This window comes from Chiloscyllium punctatum, chromosome 16, assembly GCF_047496795.1.
Source record: "Chiloscyllium punctatum isolate Juve2018m chromosome 16, sChiPun1.3, whole genome shotgun sequence".
NCBI classification, from domain to species: Eukaryota; Metazoa; Chordata; class Chondrichthyes; order Orectolobiformes; family Hemiscylliidae; genus Chiloscyllium; species Chiloscyllium punctatum.
In genome coordinates, this window is record NC_092754.1 from 27,637,583 (window position 1) to 27,662,104 (window position 24,522).

Below are 24,522 nucleotides of genomic sequence, written 5' to 3' on the forward strand. Positions count from 1 at the left end.
ATTGAATTATGGATAGATAGAGGAAGACCGGCTCATCTGCACCTCCCACATCCCAGGCCCATGGGATTACCTTAATCGTTTACCCTGGTAAACAATCCTGATGTGGAGCTTGAAGTTAATAATGAATCAGGGATGAACTTAACTGCTCATCAGCTTGGAATTTGTGCACTTAAATGAAACCTGTTGGAGCTGGCAGAGTGAAGCTACTGAGTGTGTTGAAGTGAATGTTTATTAGGCTGAGTGTGTGAAAGAATAAGGAGATTGTTATATATTTCCATGAGTGCTACAGAGGTGAATGTTCATGCACTTGAGCCTCTAAGGAAGTTGTGTCTGGAGTCGGGAATCTCTGGAGAGTGAGACTGGTTATTTGCCAAGTGGGGAAGTGAGGTACCAGTGTTATTTCATCCAGATGTGGGAAGAAGTCAGTCGGTGCTATTATGACTGGGTTCAACTACAATATTAGCTCTAACCTCAATCCACAAGGCCCATAAATTATGTGATTAACGACAATGTGCAGCTTTGAAATTCAACAAGCTGAAGCCTCCTGTACAAAGTGAGCAATGACTGAATCACAGTTAATTTAAATGGATTCTTCCACTGAGCCAGACTATTCTCAGAATGAGGTGCCTGTGCTTTGTTATGGTAGCTGTCTGCTTTAGTCTGTGGGGTTGTTGCTGGTCCTGCATCTCAATATCTCAATGTCTAGCAGACTCCATATATATTTCTGATCGTTCAACTCCAATTGCAGTCCAGTCTTTTTATTGACTGCTAACTGGTCTTTAAACTGGACCGTGAGGGCTGCTTTCAAATTATATCGTGTCATTGACTCTGTATTACAGTAATCACTTCCTGGCTCTGGAACCATGAGGCTGTTTCTCTCCTTTCTCTCTCCCAGATAAAGACCCATGCCCTGGATCGTTCACTAGGTGGAGCTGCTCCCCTCCACACTTTACCCAAATCAGCCAATCTGGGGCAAAAGATGACAGATGTTTTAAGTGCATATTGAGTTCACAATCTTGTCTAGATTTTAGAAATAAAATCCTGCTAGAAGCTTTCCCAGCCAAAGGCCGTGTTACACACACCCTACTTGTGCCTCCATGGTGATCATGATAAGGAGATGCCAATGTTGGACTGGGGTGGACATGGTCAGAATTCACACGACACCAGGTTATAGTCCAACAGGTTCATTTGAAATCACAAGCTTTTGAAGCGCAGCCCCTTCGTCAGGTGCAGTGAAGGGAAGCACACAGGCACAGAATTTATCGGCAGGGAGATCAAAAGATAATACAAATAGAGTCATAGAGATGTACAGCAGTGTGAATGGAGTGCCGACACACTGAATAACAAGTCTTTGCAGGTGATCAAAAGCATCAGACAGTCTGGGTAAAGTATCAACAGCTGAATAATAAGTGAAGGGATGATCTATAATCCAATTAATTGAGGCAGAGAGATAATTACCAAAAATGAACAATAAGATGGTGATGGAGACAAATCAAATGGTTGGAATAACATGATAGGTAAAAGAGTCTCATGCCGAGGGTCTAACCAAAGTAATACATAATCCAAAACTGTACAGACAAATTAAGGTAGAGAGCTCATAACAAGTTATCAAGGTGATGGTGTCAAACAGAATGGTAAGGAAAATTTTACAGATTCAGAACAGAATAGTGGGGTTACATGAAGCGAGACATGAGCCCAAGATCATGGTTGAGGGCATCTTCATGGGTACGGTACTTGGTGAAGACAGCTGATTTGATAGCCCCGCACAGCACAGGGATGAGGTCTAGACTTAAGTGGAGATGCAGAAAATGGTGAGTAAGAGTTCACACTCTGCACACATCTTCAGTGAGAGCAAACCTATACTGTCAGGGTGGACCAGCCTTGCTGAGGACAGCAATTTGGATGTTGTCCCTAGCCAGATTTTCACTAACAAGGGCAATTCTCCTCTCCGCTCGGTTGGCTATGTCGTTCTCATGAGGGCAGGAAAATTCCATGTGTCAGTGGTGAGCAGTCTCTCCTCTGCCTTCCTTTTTGAGATTGATTTATGACCATGCTATGCTGGCCAGGGAACTGAAGCGGACAATGTTTAGGGCACCCTTACAGAACCCCTTCATACAATGGAGGTATTGTAGTGTGGCCCTGAGAAGGGCTACTCAGACACACAGGCAGCATAGGTCCTTCTGGTGAAAATTAACCCTGAGTTGCCTGTGTGTAGGTTCAGGCTGCAGCTACCAGTGCATCAATACCTGCTGGCTATGTCACTCGCCCATTGCCACAAGATGTAGATGATCGATGAGAGATGATGACTTGTGTGTGATTTGGATTATAGTGCAGGAGAGTTGGACATCATCAGCCTCACACTTTTGTCCACTCCTATCCTGGTCCAGTGCCAAGATGAGTCTAGACAGCTGGAGATTACTCTGATGCAGGGAACGATAAGGATGCCTTCAGTGTCTTGCCGAGTTCTGCCCGTTCTGCAGCATGGTGCTGACTCAGTTGTCAGGTTGTTAGACCTTAGATTGGCCACAACTGCCCTGTCTGCAGGAATCAGTCCTGAGCAGACAGTAGGAGACCCAGCAGTTACCCTCGCCTGGTTTATAGTTTGTGGCTGTTCTCACACGTCAATGACGACTTTGCACCAGATATGAGAACCAATGGTGAACAAATCACTTCAAAGAGTGTGATGAGATCGCTGTGTGAGAGGTACTACCCCTCCTTCCCTTATTTCCCAACCATAGGATAAATTGCCAAGGAAGGACTTTGATGTGAGCAATGTATTGGGTGTAAGAGATGATTGGATATGTCTCTGGTAGAGAAATGAGTTTGACATTATGATGCGACATCTTCAGAAATGGGTGAGACTTGGGTGTTTTGCCGTATCTTGGCTCCTTAAATTTCTTATAGCATTTAATATTTAAGTGAGTGGCTGATGAGTGGAAGGTCTGTTTCTCTGTCGGTGGTGAACTGCAAGGGTCTGATTGAGAAACATGTCATATGTAAGATAGTGAGTTTTTCTTTTCCCACTTTCTGCTGGTCCTTGAAGATGGAATTACAGAATATTAGGAGGAAGATTTTATCCAGCCTGGTGAGTGCAGCTGTCATGTTTGAATCAGACTTGTCCTGACAATGGTAATGTCTCAAACATGGCTTCTTTTTGTGCTGATGCTCTTGTCATGCCAGCAGTGCGTTAAGTATGGCAAAAGCCTGCAACCCCTACACCGAGAAAGAAAAGGCCTTGAAAGCACCATCTCTCACAGGTTCCCCTCCAAGTCATACGTCACCCTGACCTCCCAGTATGTTGCTTTTCCTTCTTCATCAGTAGATCAGAATGTTTAAATTCTGTCCCTAACAGCATAGTGATGTGCCTTCGAAAAGGCTACAGTGATTTGCCAAGGTGGCTCACCACTACCTTCCCAAGGGCCAGTTAATAACCAATTAATGCTGGGCCTTGCCCACATCCCATGAATGAATGAAAAACAGAGAATTTCTCAATCCTGATGCCCAAAAGTCAGGCTCATGGGGATGTATTTATAGGTGTTGGTGGATTCTGTCAAATTCATACAAGTCACAACATAAACAATCTGGGTGTTTAGTCACTGACAGGCCAAACTTCTGGGTGTTCAATTCTAAACAGTTAATCTCCATTCAGTGTAAAATCGGATCATTATATACAGATTTGGTATTCATTGTCACCATCAGGTTTTTTGTGTCTCTGTGAGGTACTACCCCTCTTTCCCTTACTTCCCAACCATAGGATAAATTGCCAAGGAAGGACTTTGATGTGAGCGATGTGAGCAATGTATTGGGTGTAAGAGATGATTGGATATGTCTCTGGCAAATCACTGTAGCCTTTTCGAAGGCACATCACTATGTTGTTAGGGACAGAATTTAATCCTTTCAGTGTCTAGTTATTTCAATGGGGTCGGTTTGGGAGAAGCCTTTGTAGTACCTTCTGGCTTGGCAGATCTCCTCGAACAATTTAGAGAGGGGTAGCGTTGGTGTTGCGGTCACAGCATTGCTGGCAATTCCCCCCAACTCCATCCCTCATCAGTGTGACCCCAACTGCAGCCTTCTCGAGACTGGGGTACCTCGACTGGCAGAGCACTAGAATCGAGTCTTACACAGTTTCCCTTACAGACTCAGTGAAGTTAAAAACCAGCATTAACAGTTTCATCTCTTCCACAGCTAGCTCTCTAAGGAATCTTTCTTACCTTTTTACAAGGCGGGGTGGAGAGTCCAAAATAAGCAGGACCGGGAACATCCAGGTCCCTGCTAATCCTGACCGAGACCTGGGTGGGTAAGAATCCAAAGAAAATAAAATGGAAATGTTCAGGTCTCTGTGGAGGGTCACGTTGCTTGGCTTTTGGACAAGTCATTTTCAAACCTTGTTCTGGTTGATGGCATGACAGCAGAACCAGCTCCCCAGGGTCACACCTTCAGCAGGTGGAGACGTATTGGAATCTGCTAGAACCTAACCCTTGCTAGTGCCCAGTTCCATTAGTACCTAGCCTTACTCATACTCTCATCAAATACTCCCATACAATTTATAACACACACTGTTCTAGTAAATGTTTGACGTTTCCATGCACAAATATTGTACCCTCCCCATTCTGTAGGGTGAGAGTGATGGGGGTAAAGTTTACAGCAGTGTTTTGTGCTGGTGGTAGTTAATTTGCAGCTCAAGGATATAGCTCTTCCTGGAACAACCAGCAGCCTCATCCTCCCCACTCTGCCTGAGCCCAGAGGTCTGTCATGAACCATTGTTAATTTTGGCTTTTTCCTGATTCTGCAGCTCAAAGAGCAGCAATGACAGGGTTGTGATTTTCATGTTACCGAGAGCTGAAAATGGACTGTTGTACAGATCTGCATGTTCTCCCAATCATGCTGTAGACCACCAGAAGCTCCATGTAAAACATCACCTGTATTTTTCACCTGGTCGGATTCAGAGCTGGGATTTGTTTGAAGCTTGTCGTTTTACATGCAGTGGTTGAGCCCTTCAGTGAGAGGACGTCTTTTCACCCCCTCTCCCTGGCTGCGTTCTCCTCGCCAGCCTTCCCTGACATTTGCTGTTCCCTTGTCAGGCCCAGCTTTCAGACATGGAGCAGTCTCACTCTCAGAGTTTGATTGAAGCTGCTGCCCGCCACCGTCAGGAGCTCCAGAAGGAGACCGAGCGACTGCGTGTGACTCAGTTGCAGACCGAGAGGACGCTGGAGGCACGGGAACGTGCTCATCGGCAGCGCGTGAAAGGACTGGAAGAACAGGTAGCCAAAGCATGTTTCTCTCCTCCTCTCCGTGAAAACTGTGAATCATACAAGGGTCAGATTCAGTAGATGCAGCACATTCTGGCACCTGTGTCGAGTTGCCATTCTGTATGAATAAACCTAGATAGTGACTGTTTACCATGCTGAGATCACAACCTGGTCCTGGTCATAGCCTACACTCTCTCTCACCAGGAACAACTGCATCAAGATTAGGAGAAGCTCACTTTATGGTGACCTCTAACCCAGGAGCAGTTAGTTCAATAGTTCCTGAATAGCTAACTGAGCAGAGACCAGGCTAGAACCAGCTGGTTATATACATCAGGCTGTACTTTTTCTTTGTAAGTCAGTACTTCTCCATAAATAGCATTGGGATGAGCCTGATTTCTATCAACAATGGGAAACTGTTTCATAGAATTTTATCCTATTACCTGAAGATAGTGTCTATTAGAAGTGTGTGCTCTCTCAGGGTGTACTATCGTCTATCAATTCAGGATAGAATACGACATCAATACAGTGTACCATCTCAGCACAACACTGGACCTGAAACCTAACTCTGACTTCTCTCCACAGATGCTGCCAGACCTGCTGAGATTTTCCAGCAATTTCTGTTTCTGATTTTCAGCATCCGCAGTCCTTTCAGTTTTTTTACTTAGATAATATTGTAGGTTGCGTATACAGTATTTAAATAAAGCTGTTTTACAATCATGATAAATTGTACCTCAGATAATTATCACTTAAAACCTCTACATAAATTTTAAGAACAGATCTATCAAAAGTTTTAATCTCTGCTTTTTGTCAAGCATCTTTATTTCTGGCAAAATCTATAATGCTTTGGCCTCATGAAGGCTAAGTTGATAAGGAGTCAAATATAGAGACTAGAACAAATTAGTTCCCAGGTTCGATTCCAGCCTCGGGCGACTGTCTGTGTGGAGTTTGCACATTCTCCCCGTGTCTGCGTGGGTTTCCTCCGGGTGTTCTGATTTCCTCCCACAGTCCAAAGATGTGCAGGTTAGGTGAATTGGCCATGCTTAAATTGTCAGAGGGAAATGGCTCTGGGTGGGTTATTTTTCGGAGAGTCGGTGTGGACTTGTTGGGCCGAAGGGCCTGTTTCCACACAGTAGGGGAATCTAATCTAATCTGGCGATCTGTGAAACGTTACAGAGGTGTGAATACGTCCAGGATGGAGAGGGGATAGAGTTGGGAGTGTATGATTTACCAGATGGCTAGTAATTAAGATGTTGTTTAATAGCATGGCTTGTCTTGTGGGAGGGGGAGTATTTATTGGCTACAGCAAATTTCCTTCATTCTCACTGCACTCTGGTTGTGTTTTATCTCAGCAAATCTCCCTGCATAGCCAGGCATTCTTATGGCTATCATGTCTTGACTCTGAATGTGTCCCCAGTTGGTCTTTGAACGAGCTGTCCTGTGGTTTCACTCGGTGTCATCGTTTGTTATGTGCTGCAGGTTTCGACCTTGAAGGACCAACTGCAACAGGAACTCCGGAGACGCCAACCTCAGTATTCCCCCTCCGTTCTGTCTGGGAACTAATTCCGTCGTTGGTACTTCGCAGCATCCACGTGGCAGAGTATCACTTTACATTCCCTTGATCAATCACAACACACACCACATACTTCTACTGACAGTAGAGGCATGGACCCTATCCTCCACCCCAGTAACATCTGGTACAAATCGACACCTCAACAGCTGACTCCATGTTCAGTGGACTCCCCAGCAGTGACCTTGACATTGCTATAAGACAGGCTTCTTCATTTGTTAACATTGCTTTCCTTTCCCACATGCAAGTTGCCATCACTTTCCTTATGAAGCCCACTCTGACTGGTCATTATGTTTGGGGAAGTGGTCAAAGTAGTTTGCCTTTTGACACTCCATAGTCTGGGCCAGTCAAGTGAGAATAGTTTATTTTAGAACATCTGGTCAGCATGGACAAGTTGGACCGAAGGGTCTGTTTCTGTGCTGTATGACTATGACTCTATTTGAATTAAATATTTAGTGGCCTAGTTTTGTTCAGTGTCTCCTCTTCTTCCCATTTTAAAAACAAAATGGCAACAAATCTATAAAACAATTTTCAGGTTCAGGAGAATGAAATACGCTGAAATGAGATTAACTCCTGATCATTCCTTCTCTGAGTGGTTGTTTATATGAGTCACAGAGCCTCAGAATTAGCAAACCCAGCCATAAGTTAAATTAAAATCTAAACCCCTCCATCCTTCTGAATTAAGTTAGCTAGAAATGACTCCCCTTTCCTTTGGGTCTTATTGTGCTCTGTGGCTATCAGCACTTTCACTTTTCTATGTGATTTGAGGGCACTGGTGCCTGGGCTTCCAGACTCATTCACCCTCAGCCTGGGTCTTGGGTTTTCACCAGTGCCCAGAGGTTTCCATGCTATGGAGCCCTTCAGCATCAACAGGATCTTAGCACGAGGTGCGAGTTACTGATTTCCTGTTGTTTGCTAATCGGCCAAATCTATATTTTTAATATGGGACTTCCATGTCTTTATTTTGGGGTAGCATCGAGGAGCTGACATTATTATTAAGGTTTTTAAATCATTTTCAACAGCTGTGAAGAATACATCACAACTTGACCCCCTCACTCCCTGCTACTGATTTGTGTGGATTGGCAGCAGGAGCCAATCTTAACAAACTCGACAGATGGCAAGCTGGCATATTTGATTTAACACAGCAGCTTAGTTGAGTCTGGCAGGACTCAGTGTTGGGTACTGAGTGGAAGGAGAGTGAGAGGCTTCAGAAAATCGGCATCAAAGAAAGCAAGGAAGAAAGATTTGCATTTTTGTAGCATCTTTCATTACTCAGGTTATCTCAATATGCTTTACAGCCAATGTACCATTGAAATGTAATCACCATTGTAATATAGGAGAGGTGGCAACCCCAGTTTGTGTATAGCAAGATCCCGCAAACAGCATGGTGACAATAACCAGTCTGTAGTGATGTTGGGTAAGAGATGGATGTTGGTCTGAATTTGGGGAAAATGCCTCTACATTTAAAACAATCGCAATGGGATCAAAGTGGTGACAATTTGCAGCAAAATGTTAATTTTCATCAACGGCTATTCAACGTACATTGAGGGATATGGAGAGGATGATTTTAGGGTTTTTTTTAAACATTTCTCTCCTCCTAGCTTTAGTATTTTAATCCAATGCTTCCAGTCCCTGGAACATGCACTGTTAGATTCTCCAGTAGCATCAACTATTTTTGAGGGATTTGTATAAATTGTGTTTGTATTTTAGGTACAGATTACTGTGGTGCTAGATCAAATGAATGCTGGTAAATCCGACTCTAGATTAGCAGGAGAGACTAGTATATTCTGGAATAAAATATTCTTTTTAAAGAACTTGAGATTTTTTAAAAACAATAATGATAGAATTTTGTTGATAGGACAGATTGTTGATGTGATTTCAGAGCTTCCCGGAAGCTCTCAGTGATAAATGCAGTAACGACCCATTCAGACTAACGTTCCCAATTTTGATCCTAATCTCTGATAATACGACTTAAACCAAGTGATAATGTGATAAACCAATTATGTCCTTGAGTTAAGGGGAGGCTGTTTCTCTGACTGACCTTTTGTAATTTGCCCCAGTGACTACATATGACTGTTGGAGGAAGGAGAAGGGCATCACAACTGAGCCTGGCCTAAAAGGCACACAAATGCACATGAGCCATGGGAGCTGATGGATAAAGTCAGGAGCAGGGATCCTGGCTGATCTCTCTTGTCACTGCTTTAACTAAGATCAGTCAATTCAGCACCAATCCATGTTCAAATCTGGGACCTTCATAGATGTTTTGTCGCTCTATTGCATACGGTGGTGGGTTACACACTGACATCCAGGATACAGTCTCTCTATATTCAGAGACACTGACAGTGCACAAAGGACTCACTAAGGTCCAACTGTATTTGTGTGCTATTAGGTCCTCTTTTTCTTCATTGTAACTTAGGGTCCATGTAACAAATTGGGTTTGTGGGTATGTTTAGTTTAATAGATTGCCTATTCTTCAAAACACATTATTTTTCTATAATTATCAAGGATTTTTTGTAGCAGCTTCTCTTTGACCATGTGACCATAAAACAAATGTATTCTAAGGTATTGCAATAACAAATAGTTGACAAGACCAAACTAGTTGTTGGGGGCAGCTAATGTTCATCTCCTTGCATGCATCTGGATGTATTTTTGCAAGTCAGTGTTTAGACCATTTTCCAGAGTGAACCATTAACCAAAACTGAATGTTGGAGATGTATATTAATATTAATGTACTGTGAAATTAACGTTAAGCATTGAAATTCTAAATGTACCAGTTCCATTGTCTGACATACCTTTGATATGGTATAGACAGTGAAATGTAGACACTTTATCAGAGCATAAATGTCTCTGTCCAGATCCATTCTACTTCTGTCTGAATTAATAGATTTTCATATGCAGTTAAGTTTTTATAACTTCTTATGTATATTTTTTTTAAATTGATTTAAAATTGCAAAAGATGTTTTGTTTATAATCTAAAGAAGAAGTCAGTACAAACAGTGCTTAAACTATATTTTTGCTGTGTTCTTTCTTCTTTTAAACAGTGCACTGTTTTCTAGTCTTTTCTGATGTTTCCAAGTAGCTAATTGCTGATAGATTCAGTATCAACTTGAAATGGCCCCAAGAGAACCAATTATGGTTTCTTGTCCCGTATGCTAAGGAAAGATGTGTTGCAGCTACTATTTGTAAACTGTTGACTTACTAATGATTGTGACAGATGCTGAAGGATGTTTTACACTTTCTCGAGGTCCAGAACCATGTGAAGGTTTCATGGTGCGGTTCTGGAACCTCACAAGGGATTCTTGCTGTTGAACCTTGAGTGGTCCCAACTGAGATAGTTTGGACCACTCTGACCAGGATGCATGAGTGATGTACAGCAGTCAGATGACCAGTGCTAGGCTGAAAGGTGTCTGTCTGGGGGTGTGAGCCCCAAGGAACAGAAACATCCAGTGCCATAGCGTACAAGAAAATTGTGACTATCATTTTCAGAGAGCAATGATCCCCAGGAAGCAACTTGAAAAATGCTGGCACCAACAGCCTGACTGGATTCCACCAAGGGCTGACGACTGCAAACATAGCCATTCCCTCATTGTTGCACATTTACTTTCATTCAGCACATTTTGCCAAAACACCAGATCAAAGATGAAAACTGTTCCAACCTAGTTGTCCCAAAATGTTCACTACATCTACAATATGTTTATGTTGTCTTTGAGTGTGTGAGGTGGCTACTGTTGTAGGTGTATTACCGCTTTAACCACTGTCCCATTCCTTGAATCCACTCACTGTACCTGGTCACCTGATTGATGTTCCTCAGTGTTATTTTTCTACTCGTTTTATTATTGCACTGAGGGGTAGGTTGGAGAGGCGCTGGATACAACTGCTGTGAACGATGATGTAGAAAATAAATGGTGAGTGTTAATTCCTACTGAATGCTTTAAAGAGGTTTTTATTCTTTATTTAATTTTTAGTAGCAATCTAGTTCCTGCAGAAAGTGTATGCCATGCTCTGGTTTGAAATATTACTTTGGAACCAAGTTTGGTTACTGTAGAACTCCTACCCAATGGAAGTGTCTCCCACATTTTATCCCACTGTGGCCCTGTTTTAATAATTTCGATTTCATTTGATCCTAGAGTAAAAATTGTGGAGGGTGATTTTAGAGACATTGAGTGGGTGGGACATAAGGATTAAAACTGTTGGATTTGCCCTGTAAAAAGTGAAGATGCATATTATTACAGATTGTGGTTGTAGGAACAATCAAGCCTCAAGGAAAATAATTAGGACATGCTCCACTGGCAGAAAAAAGTCAAACGCTTAAAGGTGCCTTGCAGATTCAAAATTCGCTCAATTTCAGGGCTTTCACTGCTCCCTCAGAGCCGATGACCCAGACAACCTGGTCTTGTGACCTGTCTCAGGGTTGTTATTCACAGTTTGGAACCCTCTGTTCTGTATAATGGCCTGGTTACTCAAAGCTTCCTGTCCTAATGTCTGGCCTCCATGGTACATCACCTTTCAGAATACTTAATATTGAAAATACCCAGTTACAGATTGTAGATCCCCACTATTTCTCAGTGGGAGAGAGACAGTCAGACCGAACACAGTCAAACTGTTAGTCTAGTACTGTAATAATATGAAAGGCAGACTTAAAGAAAGACTGTGTTATTTAAGTGACTTTATTTTTGTACAAAAACAGGATATATCAGTTATAGAATGAATCAGATTACACAGAAATTTCTCACTCAGTTGCACATACTGCGGCACCTTCTCCTATTGGTACTTCAAGAACATTTAAATGAAGGAGATCAGAGCAAGTACATCTCAAGTTTTGTTTTTCTAACTTACGGCAGACAGATTTGAGAAAAGATGAAGCAGCATTTTTGCTTTTCTTTTATATTTCAGTTTCCCTCCAAATGTTGACCCTTCCTTTCCTTAAGACACTAATGTGCTGGGTTACAGATCCATAGCCACTGGCTGTCCTCAAAATGTCACCCCAAAACTGACCATTCTTCACTTACCAGACTGCATTATAAGCATTAGTAGATAGTCCACCACAGCAAGGAACAATCTAAACCCCCCCATCCACAAGTATCCCAAAATGAGCATCATCTATGGAGCCACAGTTAGCAGTCTGAACTTCACTAATCCAGGGACCAATTGCAGCCCTCTATTACCACTACCCAGGCTGAGATCGGCTAACTTAACAGACTGGACGTGGAATTAATCTTCCTGGGCAGCATACCTCAGCTGCACACTGAGGTATGATAGATGACAACTGAGCTATTGGATGGGAGAGGCTTCCCACTTCCTTCCTATTGTTACCTAGTCATTAACTGTTAGACTGGCTCCAACAATGGATTTTGCTGATTTTGGAGTCAAAAATCCAGACTGTACGAAAGGAGGCCGTTTGGCCCATCCTGCTTTCACCAGTTCGTTGAAGGAGCTGCCCAATAGACTACAGTCCTCTGTCCATTCACTATGGTCCTGCAAATGTTTCCTTTTTCAGCATAAGTCCAGTTAGTGTGGATTACTTTCGTGAACTTTGCATAGGTTAAGGCCTGGCAAAATTGGGCGGCGTAACAATGTGACCCTTAGATGTCAGTAACCCACCCAATAACCTGTAAATCTGAAAAATATGCTGTGGATATCCAGCAGCTGGACATGGTCACTGTGCTCATTTTCCTTTCTATTTTCTTCCACCATGAACTTTTAAACTAACGTTTGGTATCCCAAATACTGGGCAAGAGCTTGAATTGCCAACTAGTTTGAGATCATTGTCCTAAGCTATCCTGTTTCAAAGAACACACAGTCCAAATAGAATGGATCTAGGATTCTACCATAGAACCTACAGCTGATGCAACCCTTAGGCCCCTGTATTTAAGCCTTGTTTCTGCTTTACTTCCAGTTAATTCAGTTTAAATATGGCTGATATCATTACTCAAACCCCTCATTATGTCCTGGGAAGAAACTGGAGTATCAAGAGAAAATGCAATAAACAAGTAAAAACCAAAAGAACTGCAGATGCTATAAATCAGAAACCAAAACAGAAATTGCTGGAAAAGCTCAGCAGGACTGGCAGCATCTGTGCAGAGAAATCAGAGTTAATGTTTCAGGTCTGGTGACCCTCAGACCTGTCACCAGACCTGAAGCGTTAACTCTTGATTTCTCTGCACAGGTGCTGCCAGACCTGCTGAGCTTTTCCAACAATTTCTGTTTTTGTTTCCAGTAAGCAAGTAATCCTGTTTCACTCCATCAAAATGCCATATTACAACTTAAGGGTCACTAGTTCCCAGTTTCAAAACATGTCCTGCACACGAATCCTCGTTTATCACAAGAAACTGCTGTTGGCTGCAGCGTGGAATATGGCCACTAATGAATTAATGTCAAGGCAAAGCAGAACACTCACTGCAGGATAACGGAGGACGAAGGGACACTGTAGGATGACAGACCTTTTTGTATCTTTAAACTTTGTCTGAATGTAATTCCCTCGGTATGTTGAGGGATGTTAAAGCACCATTATCTATAACCACTTCAACAAAAAAAGATGCAATACAAAGTCAAGCTTGATAAACTGAAGATATCCAGAACTCCTCAAACAAGTCTCTGAATCCAGTTTTAGCTCAGCCGCTGTTCCACCCAAGAAATTGCTGAGTCTAGGCTGTTACAGTGCTGTCTTCCTTGAGGAGAGTTACAGAGGGGATAGCTTCAGCTGACAGTAAACGTTTGGTATTCACACTTGGCAATGCATAGGGATATGCCAACCTCCTGAAGTCTCAGTGTGACCAAGTGATTAATGTGCTAGTCCAGTGATCGGGTTTTGGAACAGAAACATTTCATATTAATATATAAATGCTTAACAGATACATTTGAAACTGTTTTGCTGATTGACAAACAAATTTAGATCAAATAAGTATGTGAAGCATTCCAGTGCTCATATTGCAGACTCATGTCCAGGCTGTAAGTATGACAGATATAAATCCCTGAATTGAAATCGCACCATTTTAACCGGAAAAGGATTAATGTGTCTGAAACACAGCTACATAGGACGATGTAACAAGTTTGTGCAGTAATAGCAAAGGTTGAAAAAAAATAGCAGGAGTGAGTCCAGTTGTGTTAATCTCAGGGAGTGTGCTACAAGTCTGGGTGTATGCCCAGGGGTGTACCACAAGGTTGCTTAGTGACTTGTTAGTATGAGTGGGAATTCAATTGAATTTTAATAATTATATAGACATAAGCGCAAAGTTGCATGTGAACATCCATTGAACCCTTTAGAGCACATTGTCTCTCAAATACTTAACTTAAGATGCACATAATATGCCTCTTAATACCCAGACGTTTTTTTTTGGGGGGGAGGTGATTTTAGAGCTGTTACACATAGCAGCACCATGTATTGTGACATGGAGTATGTGCCAATTACACTTCCTGCCAACACAAATTTTGCATTAGTTAACAATATATCTTCATCCCTAATCCTCTCCTATCCAATGAAATGAATATTTGAGCTGTCACCATTCAAACATGGGGTCTAATAAATACCTAATTCAACATGGCTACAGGTAATAGGGATATGCACAGATTGAGATTATCAGTTTATTTCAATGGATTTGGAGGCAGGAGACCAGTGTGAAGATGTGGACATGACATTGGATAGATATTTTAGTGTTTTGTATGGGAGTATGTACACAGAATTTATCCTCAGAAGGCCAAGAGAGTGGGGAGAGTTAACAAAGTCGTAAGTTATACATGGAGTGTGAAATGTTAAGTGGACAGGGTTGGGTCATTGATAGCACAGATTCTTCAGGTTCTCTGGAAGAAATGGCCCCTGATGGACTGAAGGGGGCTCGATAGACCAAATGGTCTGTTCCATTTCCAGCCTTCATTGTGTCTTCATAAAGAGATTGATTTTAAAGGTTGGGTCTGTGTTACAGCCTTGCATCGCATTCTCAGCCACATTCTCTGGAACTTGTTGTGACTCTATAGGAAAAGCTTACAGCTCTGTGCCAATGGTCTTATTCTTGATGTAGTGACCAGAGTAGCTCAAAGAGTGAGTGCCCCCACCCCAATGTATGCACCACTGACAATGACACAGTATTTGTCTACACTAATTATGATAACTTTTTTAAAACATACAATGGTATGTGCAAGGGCAGGGAAATGAGTCACTAATGGTAGCCAGACTACGCAAGGAAACTTCATGCTTCATTCAGTGCAAGGAAGAGCTGGAGGAGGTTAACCAGCAGCTGGGGTGGGGGATAATCAAAAAGTTCTAGGAATTGCCTGAAAAACAGCAGAAACTGCATAACCCATTCTTACTACGTTTTGCCATTTCTTATTTTAAGACATTACACTATTTAAAATCTTTGACACCGGGATCTAAAAAGAACTCATTTATCAACCTCACACATCGCTTTTATGTCAACTCTTCCACCCAACTGCTACATGAGATCAGTACAGACTGAGTTTAAGTCGATTTGGGATGTGTTCACACACTGGTTCCTGACTTTGACCTGACACTATGGGTGGTGTGCGATCAGCCGAGAGTTCAGGAACAGAATGAAGTTCAAGTTGCCCCTCCGAAGGTGAAGCATGTTCAGGAGTGACTCACTCAGAGTTTGATTGCTGCTGTATGAGTCACTCAGGCTGCCTTCGGAATCCAGCTACAGGGTGGGTTTTGTCACTTGCTTCATTGCCAACTGCAGACATCTCACACTTTCTAGTTTGTTTTTCACAAAAGTCAAAAAAACTTCTGTAACTCTGGACAGCCACAAAGTATGAAAGGCAGATCAGCAATAGCTAATAGGAAAGAAACCTGTAAAATCTCAATGTGAAGAGAGGTAGGAGACGGAGAGTAAATTCTGTGTGAGGGACTCTCTGTCCCCTAATCTTCTCCCAGGCGAGCACCATGCACCAACAAGAGTTTGGTTCATGACTTGCCATGGCCACAGGGTGAAAAACTGGAATGACTGAATTCTCGAGGCTTTATGTGTAACCTGCATCAATGTGGTCCCTTCCCCAAACAGAAATAACTATAACATAATGTGCACCATGAAGAATGGATGTTCTCTTGAGGATAATACGAAAAATACTCCAGCACCATCAGAGTTACAGAAATATGAAAATGATCCCTCTAAATTACTTAATGTAATATTATTGATATATATGGAGATTCCTTTATCTCCTGGACCAAGGCTCCACGCGTGGCCCATTCTCGGTTTGTTTATCCTTTTCAGCAGGAGCCACAGCTCTTGTCACATGATGAAGCCATCTGACCACACAGTCCACTGTTGGCCATGACCCCACACTTGGAATATTTGTCTCGGCACAGGTCAGCTGCAAGAGAGAAGGAGAAGGTAAGAACAGCAGGAGCAAAGGGCTATGGAGCGAACATTCTCTATAAGGCAATATGATCCCGCAGTGTGCAATCAGTAAATTGATTTGTTCCTTTATGAAAAGCTGTCTGCTCGCGTGTGGGACCTGCCCCACTCTTTCAGCTGTACACAGATTGAGACGAACATTGTTGGGGATAACATGCACAATTTCAAGCTACCTCTTTCAGCCTCCCAAGTACTCAACTCTTGCCCTGGAAGCATCACACCATCCCTGAATGTTGCCAACATTAGTGAAACTGGAGTAAACTCTCTGGCAGACATCTTCCTCCAGCCACTAACAAGTCCATTGAGTTTGTATCCACAATTTCTAAATCAAACAACACTTTCAGCAATTTGTAGTTCTTCAGCATATTAAAAAATCCCTAAATGAACCAACTGCCCCATCCACCTCACTTGCTACTGTACCCTCCAAAGCCAAATAGCTCCCCAGGCAGAAGTATCATCCTCTGCTCCAGCTTAACGTCTGTGTCATTAAGGGTAGGTGATGGCCTAGTGGTATTAGTGCTAGACTATTAACCCAGAGGAGAAAGTGAGGACTGCAGATGCCGGAGATCAGAGCTGAAAATGTGTTGCTGGAAAAGCGCAGCAGGTCAGGCAGCATCCAAGGAGCAGGAGAATCGACGTTTCGGGCATGATTCCTGAAGAAGGGCTCCTGCCCGGAATGTTGATTCTCCTGCTCCTTGGATGCTGCCTGACCTGCTGCGCTTTTCCAGTGACACATTTTCAGCTATTAACCCAGAGGCCCAGGTAATGTTCCCAGGTTCAAAACCTGCTATGGTGAAATTTAAATCAATAATTTTTTTAAAAAATTTGAAATTAAGAATCGAATGTTGATTGTTGGGGAAAAAAAATCATCTGGTTCACTAATGTCATTTCAGGAAGGAAACTGCCATCCTTATTTGGTCTGGCTCATTCTGTGATTGCAGACTCACAGCAATGTGCTCGTCGCTGGGATGGGCAATAAATGCTGAGCCTAGCCAGCGTTGCCCTCATCCCATGAATGAGTCAGAAAAAAAAAGATGTCCCGAAGAAGATCTGTGCCATGCATTAACACAGGAACTAGGAGAAAGTGAGGAATGTAGATGCTGGCGATCAGAGTCGAGACTGTGGTGCTGGAAGAGCACAGCAGGTCAGGCAGCATCTGAAAAGCAGGAGAATCGACATTTCGGACATCTTGTTTTCTGATGAAGGGCTTATGCCTGAAACATCGATTCTCCTGTTCCTCAGATGCTGCCTGACTTGCTGTGCTTTTCCAGCACCACACTCTCGACACTAACACTTGAACCCTGAAAGGGACTGCACCTTCTAACTGTGACTGCAGCACAGTGAGAAAAACAAGTGTCATCGAACTTCATACCTCTGACTCTCCAAATACTGACCCTTAAGACCAGGTTGAAGGCTAATGCTCCAGCATATATTCTGAAAATAACCAGCACTGACTCCAGACCTCTCGAACCAATGTCCGGTTGACCAGTGCAGCCTTGAGAGGAATCTACAACTCCCCAAAGTGGTATGTGCCTATCTGCCTGCCCATGTGCCATAGCTCCTTATTCCATTGTGGTTCTGAGGCCTCACACTCACCTCTCAGTAGCTCCTCATGGGCGCAGACAGTGCGGACACAGACTTCCTTGTTAACCACATAGATCCTGCGAAGGCTGCAAAGAAGGCAATGTAAATGTTGGGTGCAAAATTCAACAGAAGCTGTAGAATGCTTCTACCATTGACATTTATTGTACCACGCAGCCTCTATTTCCAGTTTCCATTTAATCCGAATGATAGATATAGGATGGATGTCAAAGGTAGGTTCTTTACGCAGGGGAGTAGTAAAGGTGTGGAACGCGCTCCTTGCAAGAGTAGTAGACCTGCCAACTTTAAACCAAGGGCATTTAAATGGTCACTGGATAAACATTTGGATGATAATGGAACAGTGTAGGTTAGATGGGCTTCAGATTGGTTTCACAGGTGCAACATCGAGGGCTGAAGGGCCTGTACTGTGCTGCAATGTTCTATGTTCTACCTCTGGACCTTCTTCCATTCATACACACATCAGATCCTGACTGAACTGTAGCTGATACACAGGTTGAGGCCAGGACCAATTTAAAGAGTCTTAACATGCTTCCAGGAGGTCACTCTCTGATCTGGTATTGAATGATGATATGCAAGCTTTGTTAACACAATGTGGCCTGGGCAGAGTGAGGGTACCTGAAGGATCCTTCCAGACCCACACAGATAAAGCTGCAAGGCTCCCATTTCCAGTTAAGCGACAGTTTCTCTAACTATGTTTCACAGGAAGGATTTGAAAATGTAGGCTCACTATATGACCTCCTCATGACTGAAAGGCAGGCATTAATGAGTGAAACACAAAGAAGGTAAGCCTGTGCACATGGCCCCAGGCAAATTATTTGGCAGACAAAAGGTTTGAGCTATAGGGAGAGGCTGAATAGGCCAGGGCTCTTCCCTGGAGCGTTGGAGGCTGAGGGGTGACCTTATAGAGGGTTTGTGAAACCATGAGGGGCCTGGATAGGGGTAAATAACTAAGCTCTTTTTTCATAGGGTAGGTTAGTCCAAAACTAGAGGGCATAGGTTTAAGATGAGAGGTGAAATAGGCACCTGAGGGGTAACCTTGTCATGCAGAAGGTGCTGTGTGCATGAAATGAGCTGCCAGAGGAAGTGGTGGAGGCTGAAATAATTACAACATTTAAAAGGCATCTGGATGGGTATATGAATAGGAAGGGTTTAGAGAGATATGAGCCAAGTGCTGGAAAATGGGACTAGGTTAGGATATCTGGTCAGCATGGGTGGGTTGAACATCTCTATGACTCTACATTGGGGTCAGTGAATATCCTGTAAAGAAAGGCAGGAATTGCAAAGAACCAGATCTTACAGAGCAATGGGAAATTTTTGGGTGCTGCACAGTTTTATAGAGGAGGTAAAAGCTGCTGGCTCCTTGGCCAAAAACAGCAATAATAACTTACAATTATGTAGCACCTTAACATAATAAAATGTCTTATAATTCTTCATTGGAGCTTTATAAAACAAAGTGTGACACTGAGCTACTTAAGTTTGGTGAAACAGATATAAAATGTAAATAAAACTGTTATTAAGATTGGCAAGATCTCTGATTCTCTGACTTGTCTCGTGTGATTTCTTTCATCCTGCAGTTCTTGACCTCACATACAGCTGCCTCACACGTACCAGCCTGCAGTTATTTATGAAGCTGGGTTTTTTAAAAGTGTAATGTTATGTGCTGGCTTTGACATTGCCTAAACATGAATTGTGGCTCAGTGGTTAGCTCTGCTGCCTCATAGCATCAGGGGACCTGTGTTCGATTCCAGTCCTGAATGACCATCTGTGTGGAGTTTGCATGTTCTCCCCATGTCTGTGTGGGTTTCCTCCAGATGCTCCAGTTTCCTTCCACAGTCCAAAGATGTGCAGGTTAGGTGGACTGGTTATGATAAATCGCCTATAGTATCCAAGGTTGTGCAGGCTAGAGGCTAGTTGGGTTAGCCACAGGAAATGCAGGGTTACAGGGACAGGTCGGGTCTCGTTGGGATGCTCTTCAGAGGGTCGGTGGGCCAAATAGCCTGCTGTAGAGAATCTACGATTTGGGCCAATGACGTGCTCTTTATAGATATTGGGGCTATTTATAAACTAGGGCAGGATTAGTGCATGGAGTCGGGGAGTGTGCCCCAGGTGGGGGAAGTACCTAGAAGATAAGGAAAACAGAATGAGATTGAGTCTCCATTTCATACTTGAGATCTATCTCCAGACCAAGACTGGCAGGAATGACGACAGAGGTGGGGTAGGTCAGGGTTATTTGGCTCTGGGGTAGTAGCTGACTCAGGACACAGTGCCTGGCAATGTGCTGTGAGAAGCCAGGCAAGAGTCTTTGCACAAATCAGTGTAAGGACAGAGTGGGATGGTAGGAGCATGAGCTACTCAAAACTGATTTCAAGACCAGGAGAAGCATTTCTCCTCCGTCTGAATTCCAAAGATCAAAAAATACAACCTCCCTGGCCCCTGGGTTTCTCCAATGGATTTTGCACCAAGGCACAAGCCTCACTTGGAGTTTGCAATGAATGATTATCACACCGATTAATTCAGGCCCCACCTACCTCTCAGTCATGGGCAGCCTCAGCTGGGGCGAAGAGACTTCAGGTCAATACATCACCCAGTCTTAACACCTCTCACCTCTGTTCCCATTCTGCCAGGTTAAAAAAAAAAGTAGCCACTCCCTCCCCACTAAGACAGAAAGCCTTTGGCTACAAGATACACATGTTCCTGGAAATGGAGAAGGAGAAGAAACTAAATTTCATTCAGGTGGTCAACTTGCTGATGTGTGGCATGTTCGTTATGTTTGTGTCACTCCTCGAAGACAAGCTCCACAGAGTGAGTGAAGTGAATCTGACCTGAAATGTTTCTCTGAACATTCATGTGCTGTTAAAGAAGCAGCTCAACGGCATGGACCAGGCCTGACACCAAGTCTGACACTTTGATGCAATATCCAAAGTGGCTGCTGTTGTGCTGCTCACAGGTTATGCTGAGAGGGTGTGCAATGAGTAAGTCTTCACAAGCGGGAGTCACACCTAAGGTGGCATCTACAGCAGATGCAAACTAGCATCAAGGATAAGCAAGTTTATAAAGTTTCAGTGGAAGGCAGAAGTAAGACACCAGGTAAGCTTTCTGAAAAAGGTATATCATGAGGACCAAGTGTGCTTACCTGTAAAAGCAAAGGCTCTTGAGGCATTGTTTACAAGGTCTGTGTACGGAATAGAGTCTGGTGCATGGATATTGCTCCTCCCTGCAATCTGACAGACAGAGGGAAAGAAAACATGGTTTTAATGGTCAGATGTGGATGTAGTAGAAACAAATTCAACTGGTTCACCACATGGTTTCTCAGTAGTTAGCACTGCTGCCTCACAGCGCCAGGTTCAATTCCCGCCTTGGGTGATCGTCTGTGTGGAGTTTGCACATTCTCCCCGTGTCTGCGTGGGTTTCCTCCGGGTGCTCCGGTTTCCTCCCACAATCCAAAGATGTGCAGGTCAGGTGGATTGGAGATGCTAAACTGCCCATAGTGTTAGGTGCATTAGTGGTAAATATAGGGTGGGGGAATGGGTCTGAGTGGGTTAGTGTGGACTTGTTAGGCCAAAGGGCCTGTTTCTATACTGTAGGGAATCTAATCTATTCCCCATCTCTTTCCTCTGGATGCTCCGGTTTCTTCCCATAGTCCAAAGATGTGCAGGTGGGGTGGACTGGCCATGGGAAATGCAGGGTTATAGGATAGGGGGGTTGGGATGCTCTTCGGAGGGTCAGTGTGAACTTGACTGGCCGAGTGGCCTCCTTCCACTTTAGGCATTCTACGGTTCTATGGACAGGTGTTATCTCCGAACTGAGCTGCGTTTGCTCCTCTCAACTGAAGTAACTGGAAACGTGGGAAAACAAAATGAGGTAACCTGGTTGTTCTACAGCAGTCTCTGCTGACAGAACATGAACGTGCTTAACAGATGGGGACTAGATTGAGCATGAATGCAGTGCCCATATAGTGAAATAGTCTTGTGAACTGACTGTCCACATTCATAGATGAAAAATGGCTACTAGGATGAGGAATCAGAATGTGCCTGGCTTTTTCTATGAGAAGGGAGCTGTTGAAGTTGATTAACTTTGTTTAAGGAATTAACAGAGGAGGTTGTTTATCTGGTGGATATTATGCACATGGATTTTCAACAAGCTTTTGATAAACTATTAACTAACAGGATTATTAGCAAAAGTGAAGCCACATGATTAATGGAGCGATACCTGCATAGCTACAAAATTAGCTAAAGAGCAGAAATCAGAGGGCGAGGGTTAACAGGATTTTTTTTTCCAGATTACATAGAAGACTACAATGATGTCTCCAGGGGATTAGTGTTGAGCCAGTTCTCTTTTTGATGACCTGGACTTGGGTGTACAGGCCTGGTGAATGAAACTCAGGAATAAAGCAATGAAGAGGATAATAGGCTGACTGGTCTTGATGGAATCCAAACTGGGAATTGGTGAGTAGGATGTTGCTGTTAAACTGTCGCCTGAGAGCACTGATGATGACTGCCTCATCACTTTGCAGATGACTGAGAACAGACTGATAAGGTAGTAACTGGCCAGGTTGGAGCAGTCCTGCTTCTTATGGTCAGGACATATCTGGCCATTCTCGACATCATTGGGTAAATGCCAGTGTTGCAGCTGTGCTGCAACAGCTTGACTATAGCAGCAGGTATTTCTGTAGCAAAGGTCTTCAGTCCTACTGCCAGTTTATTGTCAGAGGCCACAGCCTTTGTTATATCCAATGCCATTTCTTGACATCACATGGTATGAATGAAATTGGCTGAAAACTAGCATCTGGCTGACCTTGAGCAATTCAAAATTATAATTTGATGGAATAAATAAGAAGATTGTTTTCATTGGCAGGAGGGTCGATGACCAATGGACACTGATTTAAGATAATTTTTTCAGAGAGGAGTTTTTTTTAAATGTATCAACTTGTTTATGATCTGGAACAGCCTGAAAGGGTGGTGGAGTCATGTTTAATAGTAACTTTCAAAAGTGAATTGGATAGATTCTTGTATAGGAAAAAGAAATTGCAGGGCTAAGGGGAAAGAGCAGGGTAGTGGCACTAATTGGACAGCTCTTCCAAAGAGCTGGCACAGCCACCGCGGGTCAAATGGTCTCATTCCATGATGTATGGTTGCATGACATTGGCATGTATTGCTGTCGGCCTCACTCATGGAAATTGCTTTTGGCAAAAGACTACAGTCTCAGGAACTTCAGCCAAAGAATCAAGGAAAGCAGAAATATATGAAAGTGAAAAATGTCAAATGGATTTGATGTTGAGGAACATATCTGTAAACATCTAAATATCAAGTTTAAATAAAACAAAGTTGTCCATGTGAAAGTCTCTTCAAAAAAGGCCAAATTTTGAAGGTTAATCACACTGTACAGATTTTGTCTAACAGTTCATTCAGATTTAAGGAAATAGTCTGTGCAACTATAAATGATGGCATAAAATTGCAGTGACTGAACTGGTGCCAGCGTCCAGATAATCAAAGGATCAAACTATCTTGCAATAGTAACCACACCAAGCTGGACTTCAGTATGAAATTGAATAGAAAATGTAGCAGAAAATTTAACTCTTCACACTCGGAAAGGGAGACAGATTTGTATTCATATTGTGCAGAACACCCCCACACAGTTGAACTAATTTCAACAAATAAATCATTTTTGAGAGCACTTAATGTCATGCAGGCAGGAGCTCCTTTTGGGTCAAACATTGGCCAAGACCTTTGAACCACATACTCAATGTCTCAGCCAAAGGACTGCAACTCTCAGAATTGCAGCACTCCCTCAATACAACCTAAATACGTGAACTGAACCTGTGATTCAGAATGCTATCATGTGAGTATGTTAACAAATAAGATGAAAGGATTTGCTGAGTTGTGGCCTTCACGTATGGGTGAGACTCTAGACAACAGGCCAAAGTGAACAACTAGTTTTTACCCAGTGACTGGGATGTGCATCCATCTTCCGATGTGGGTTATGGGCAACGATCAGGAATCAAACCATGGCTGATTTTTCTCCCCAGTACAGCTCCAGAGTGCTAAGACTAAGTAAGCTGCCCCCATTGCAGTTAGCACAAATCTAGCCATCACATCTCCTCCTAAACCTTGCAGTGTTAACCTCCTACTCCCTATGCATACCACTTGCTGACATTATCTCCAATATAGAAGCAGGTTTCAACAAGTAAACTGTCCTTAGCTAGCTTCTCAGTTGTGACCCGTAGATTCATGAACCAGAATTTCTTCCAGCTCATTACCAAAGAGATCAAAGCTAAGATGTTCAAGAACAGTTCCGTTTCTTTCATACTTAATCCTGTCCCCTTCCTTTCAAGCTCAACCTGACTGTGCTTTTCAAGCCAACATCCAATCTTTCACCAGGGAGAGATAGCAGCCAAAAGAAAAAAACACTGAATGAATGTGCAGAGTTTTGCGGGAAGGAAACTGTGTCAGGCTGAGTGGGAAACCTTGGCATGGGGATAATGTAACTCTTCCCTGGAGATAAATATTTGAAAGGAAATTGCTAAAAAAGAAGGAATAATGTAAATTTGAATCCTCTCCTGATGTCTGTCATAAAATCTTTCCAACATTTCTTTTAAACTTAATATAATTCAAACTTTTCTTATTTATTAAATGTTTTCTGCTTTGTGTTAAAGGTACAAGGCAGATTCTTGGGAATGTAATGTGTAACTGACCTAATGTTTAGAAATAAAAAAAAGTCTACCAAACCAGGTTTCTTTCTG

The 24,522-nt window shown here is 42.9% G+C and overlaps 2 protein-coding genes across 7 annotated transcripts in view; one reads left to right on the forward strand and one right to left on the reverse strand.

Annotated features, from left to right (window-relative positions):
- Positions 1-10,738, forward strand: part of LOC140487105 (uncharacterized) — a 99,223-nt gene extending 88,485 nt beyond the window's left edge. For 4 of the 6 annotated variants that reach the window (XM_072586591.1, XM_072586585.1, XM_072586589.1 and 1 more), the window contains 3 exons: positions 3,044-3,085; positions 5,082-5,261; positions 6,726-10,738. In XM_072586591.1, coding sequence (XP_072442692.1) covers positions 3,044-3,085; positions 5,082-5,261; positions 6,726-6,809 — 306 coding nt within the window. In that variant the 3' untranslated portion in view covers positions 6,810-10,738. The remainder of the gene's footprint in view (positions 1-3,043; positions 3,086-5,081; positions 5,262-6,725) is intronic. The other 2 variants (XM_072586586.1, XM_072586590.1) reach the window with 1 other exon arrangement.
- Positions 10,739-11,467: 729 nt separating this feature from the next.
- The window catches only part of mfap2 (microfibril associated protein 2), a 44,789-nt gene continuing 31,734 nt past the window's right edge, over positions 11,468-24,522 (reverse strand). Inside the window, exons 6-8 of the mRNA XM_072586602.1 lie at positions 20,917-21,004; positions 17,778-17,851; positions 11,468-16,137 (exon numbers count right to left, since the gene is read on the reverse strand). Coding sequence (XP_072442703.1) covers positions 16,034-16,137; positions 17,778-17,851; positions 20,917-21,004 — 266 coding nt within the window. The 3' untranslated portion in view covers positions 11,468-16,033. The remainder of the gene's footprint in view (positions 16,138-17,777; positions 17,852-20,916; positions 21,005-24,522) is intronic.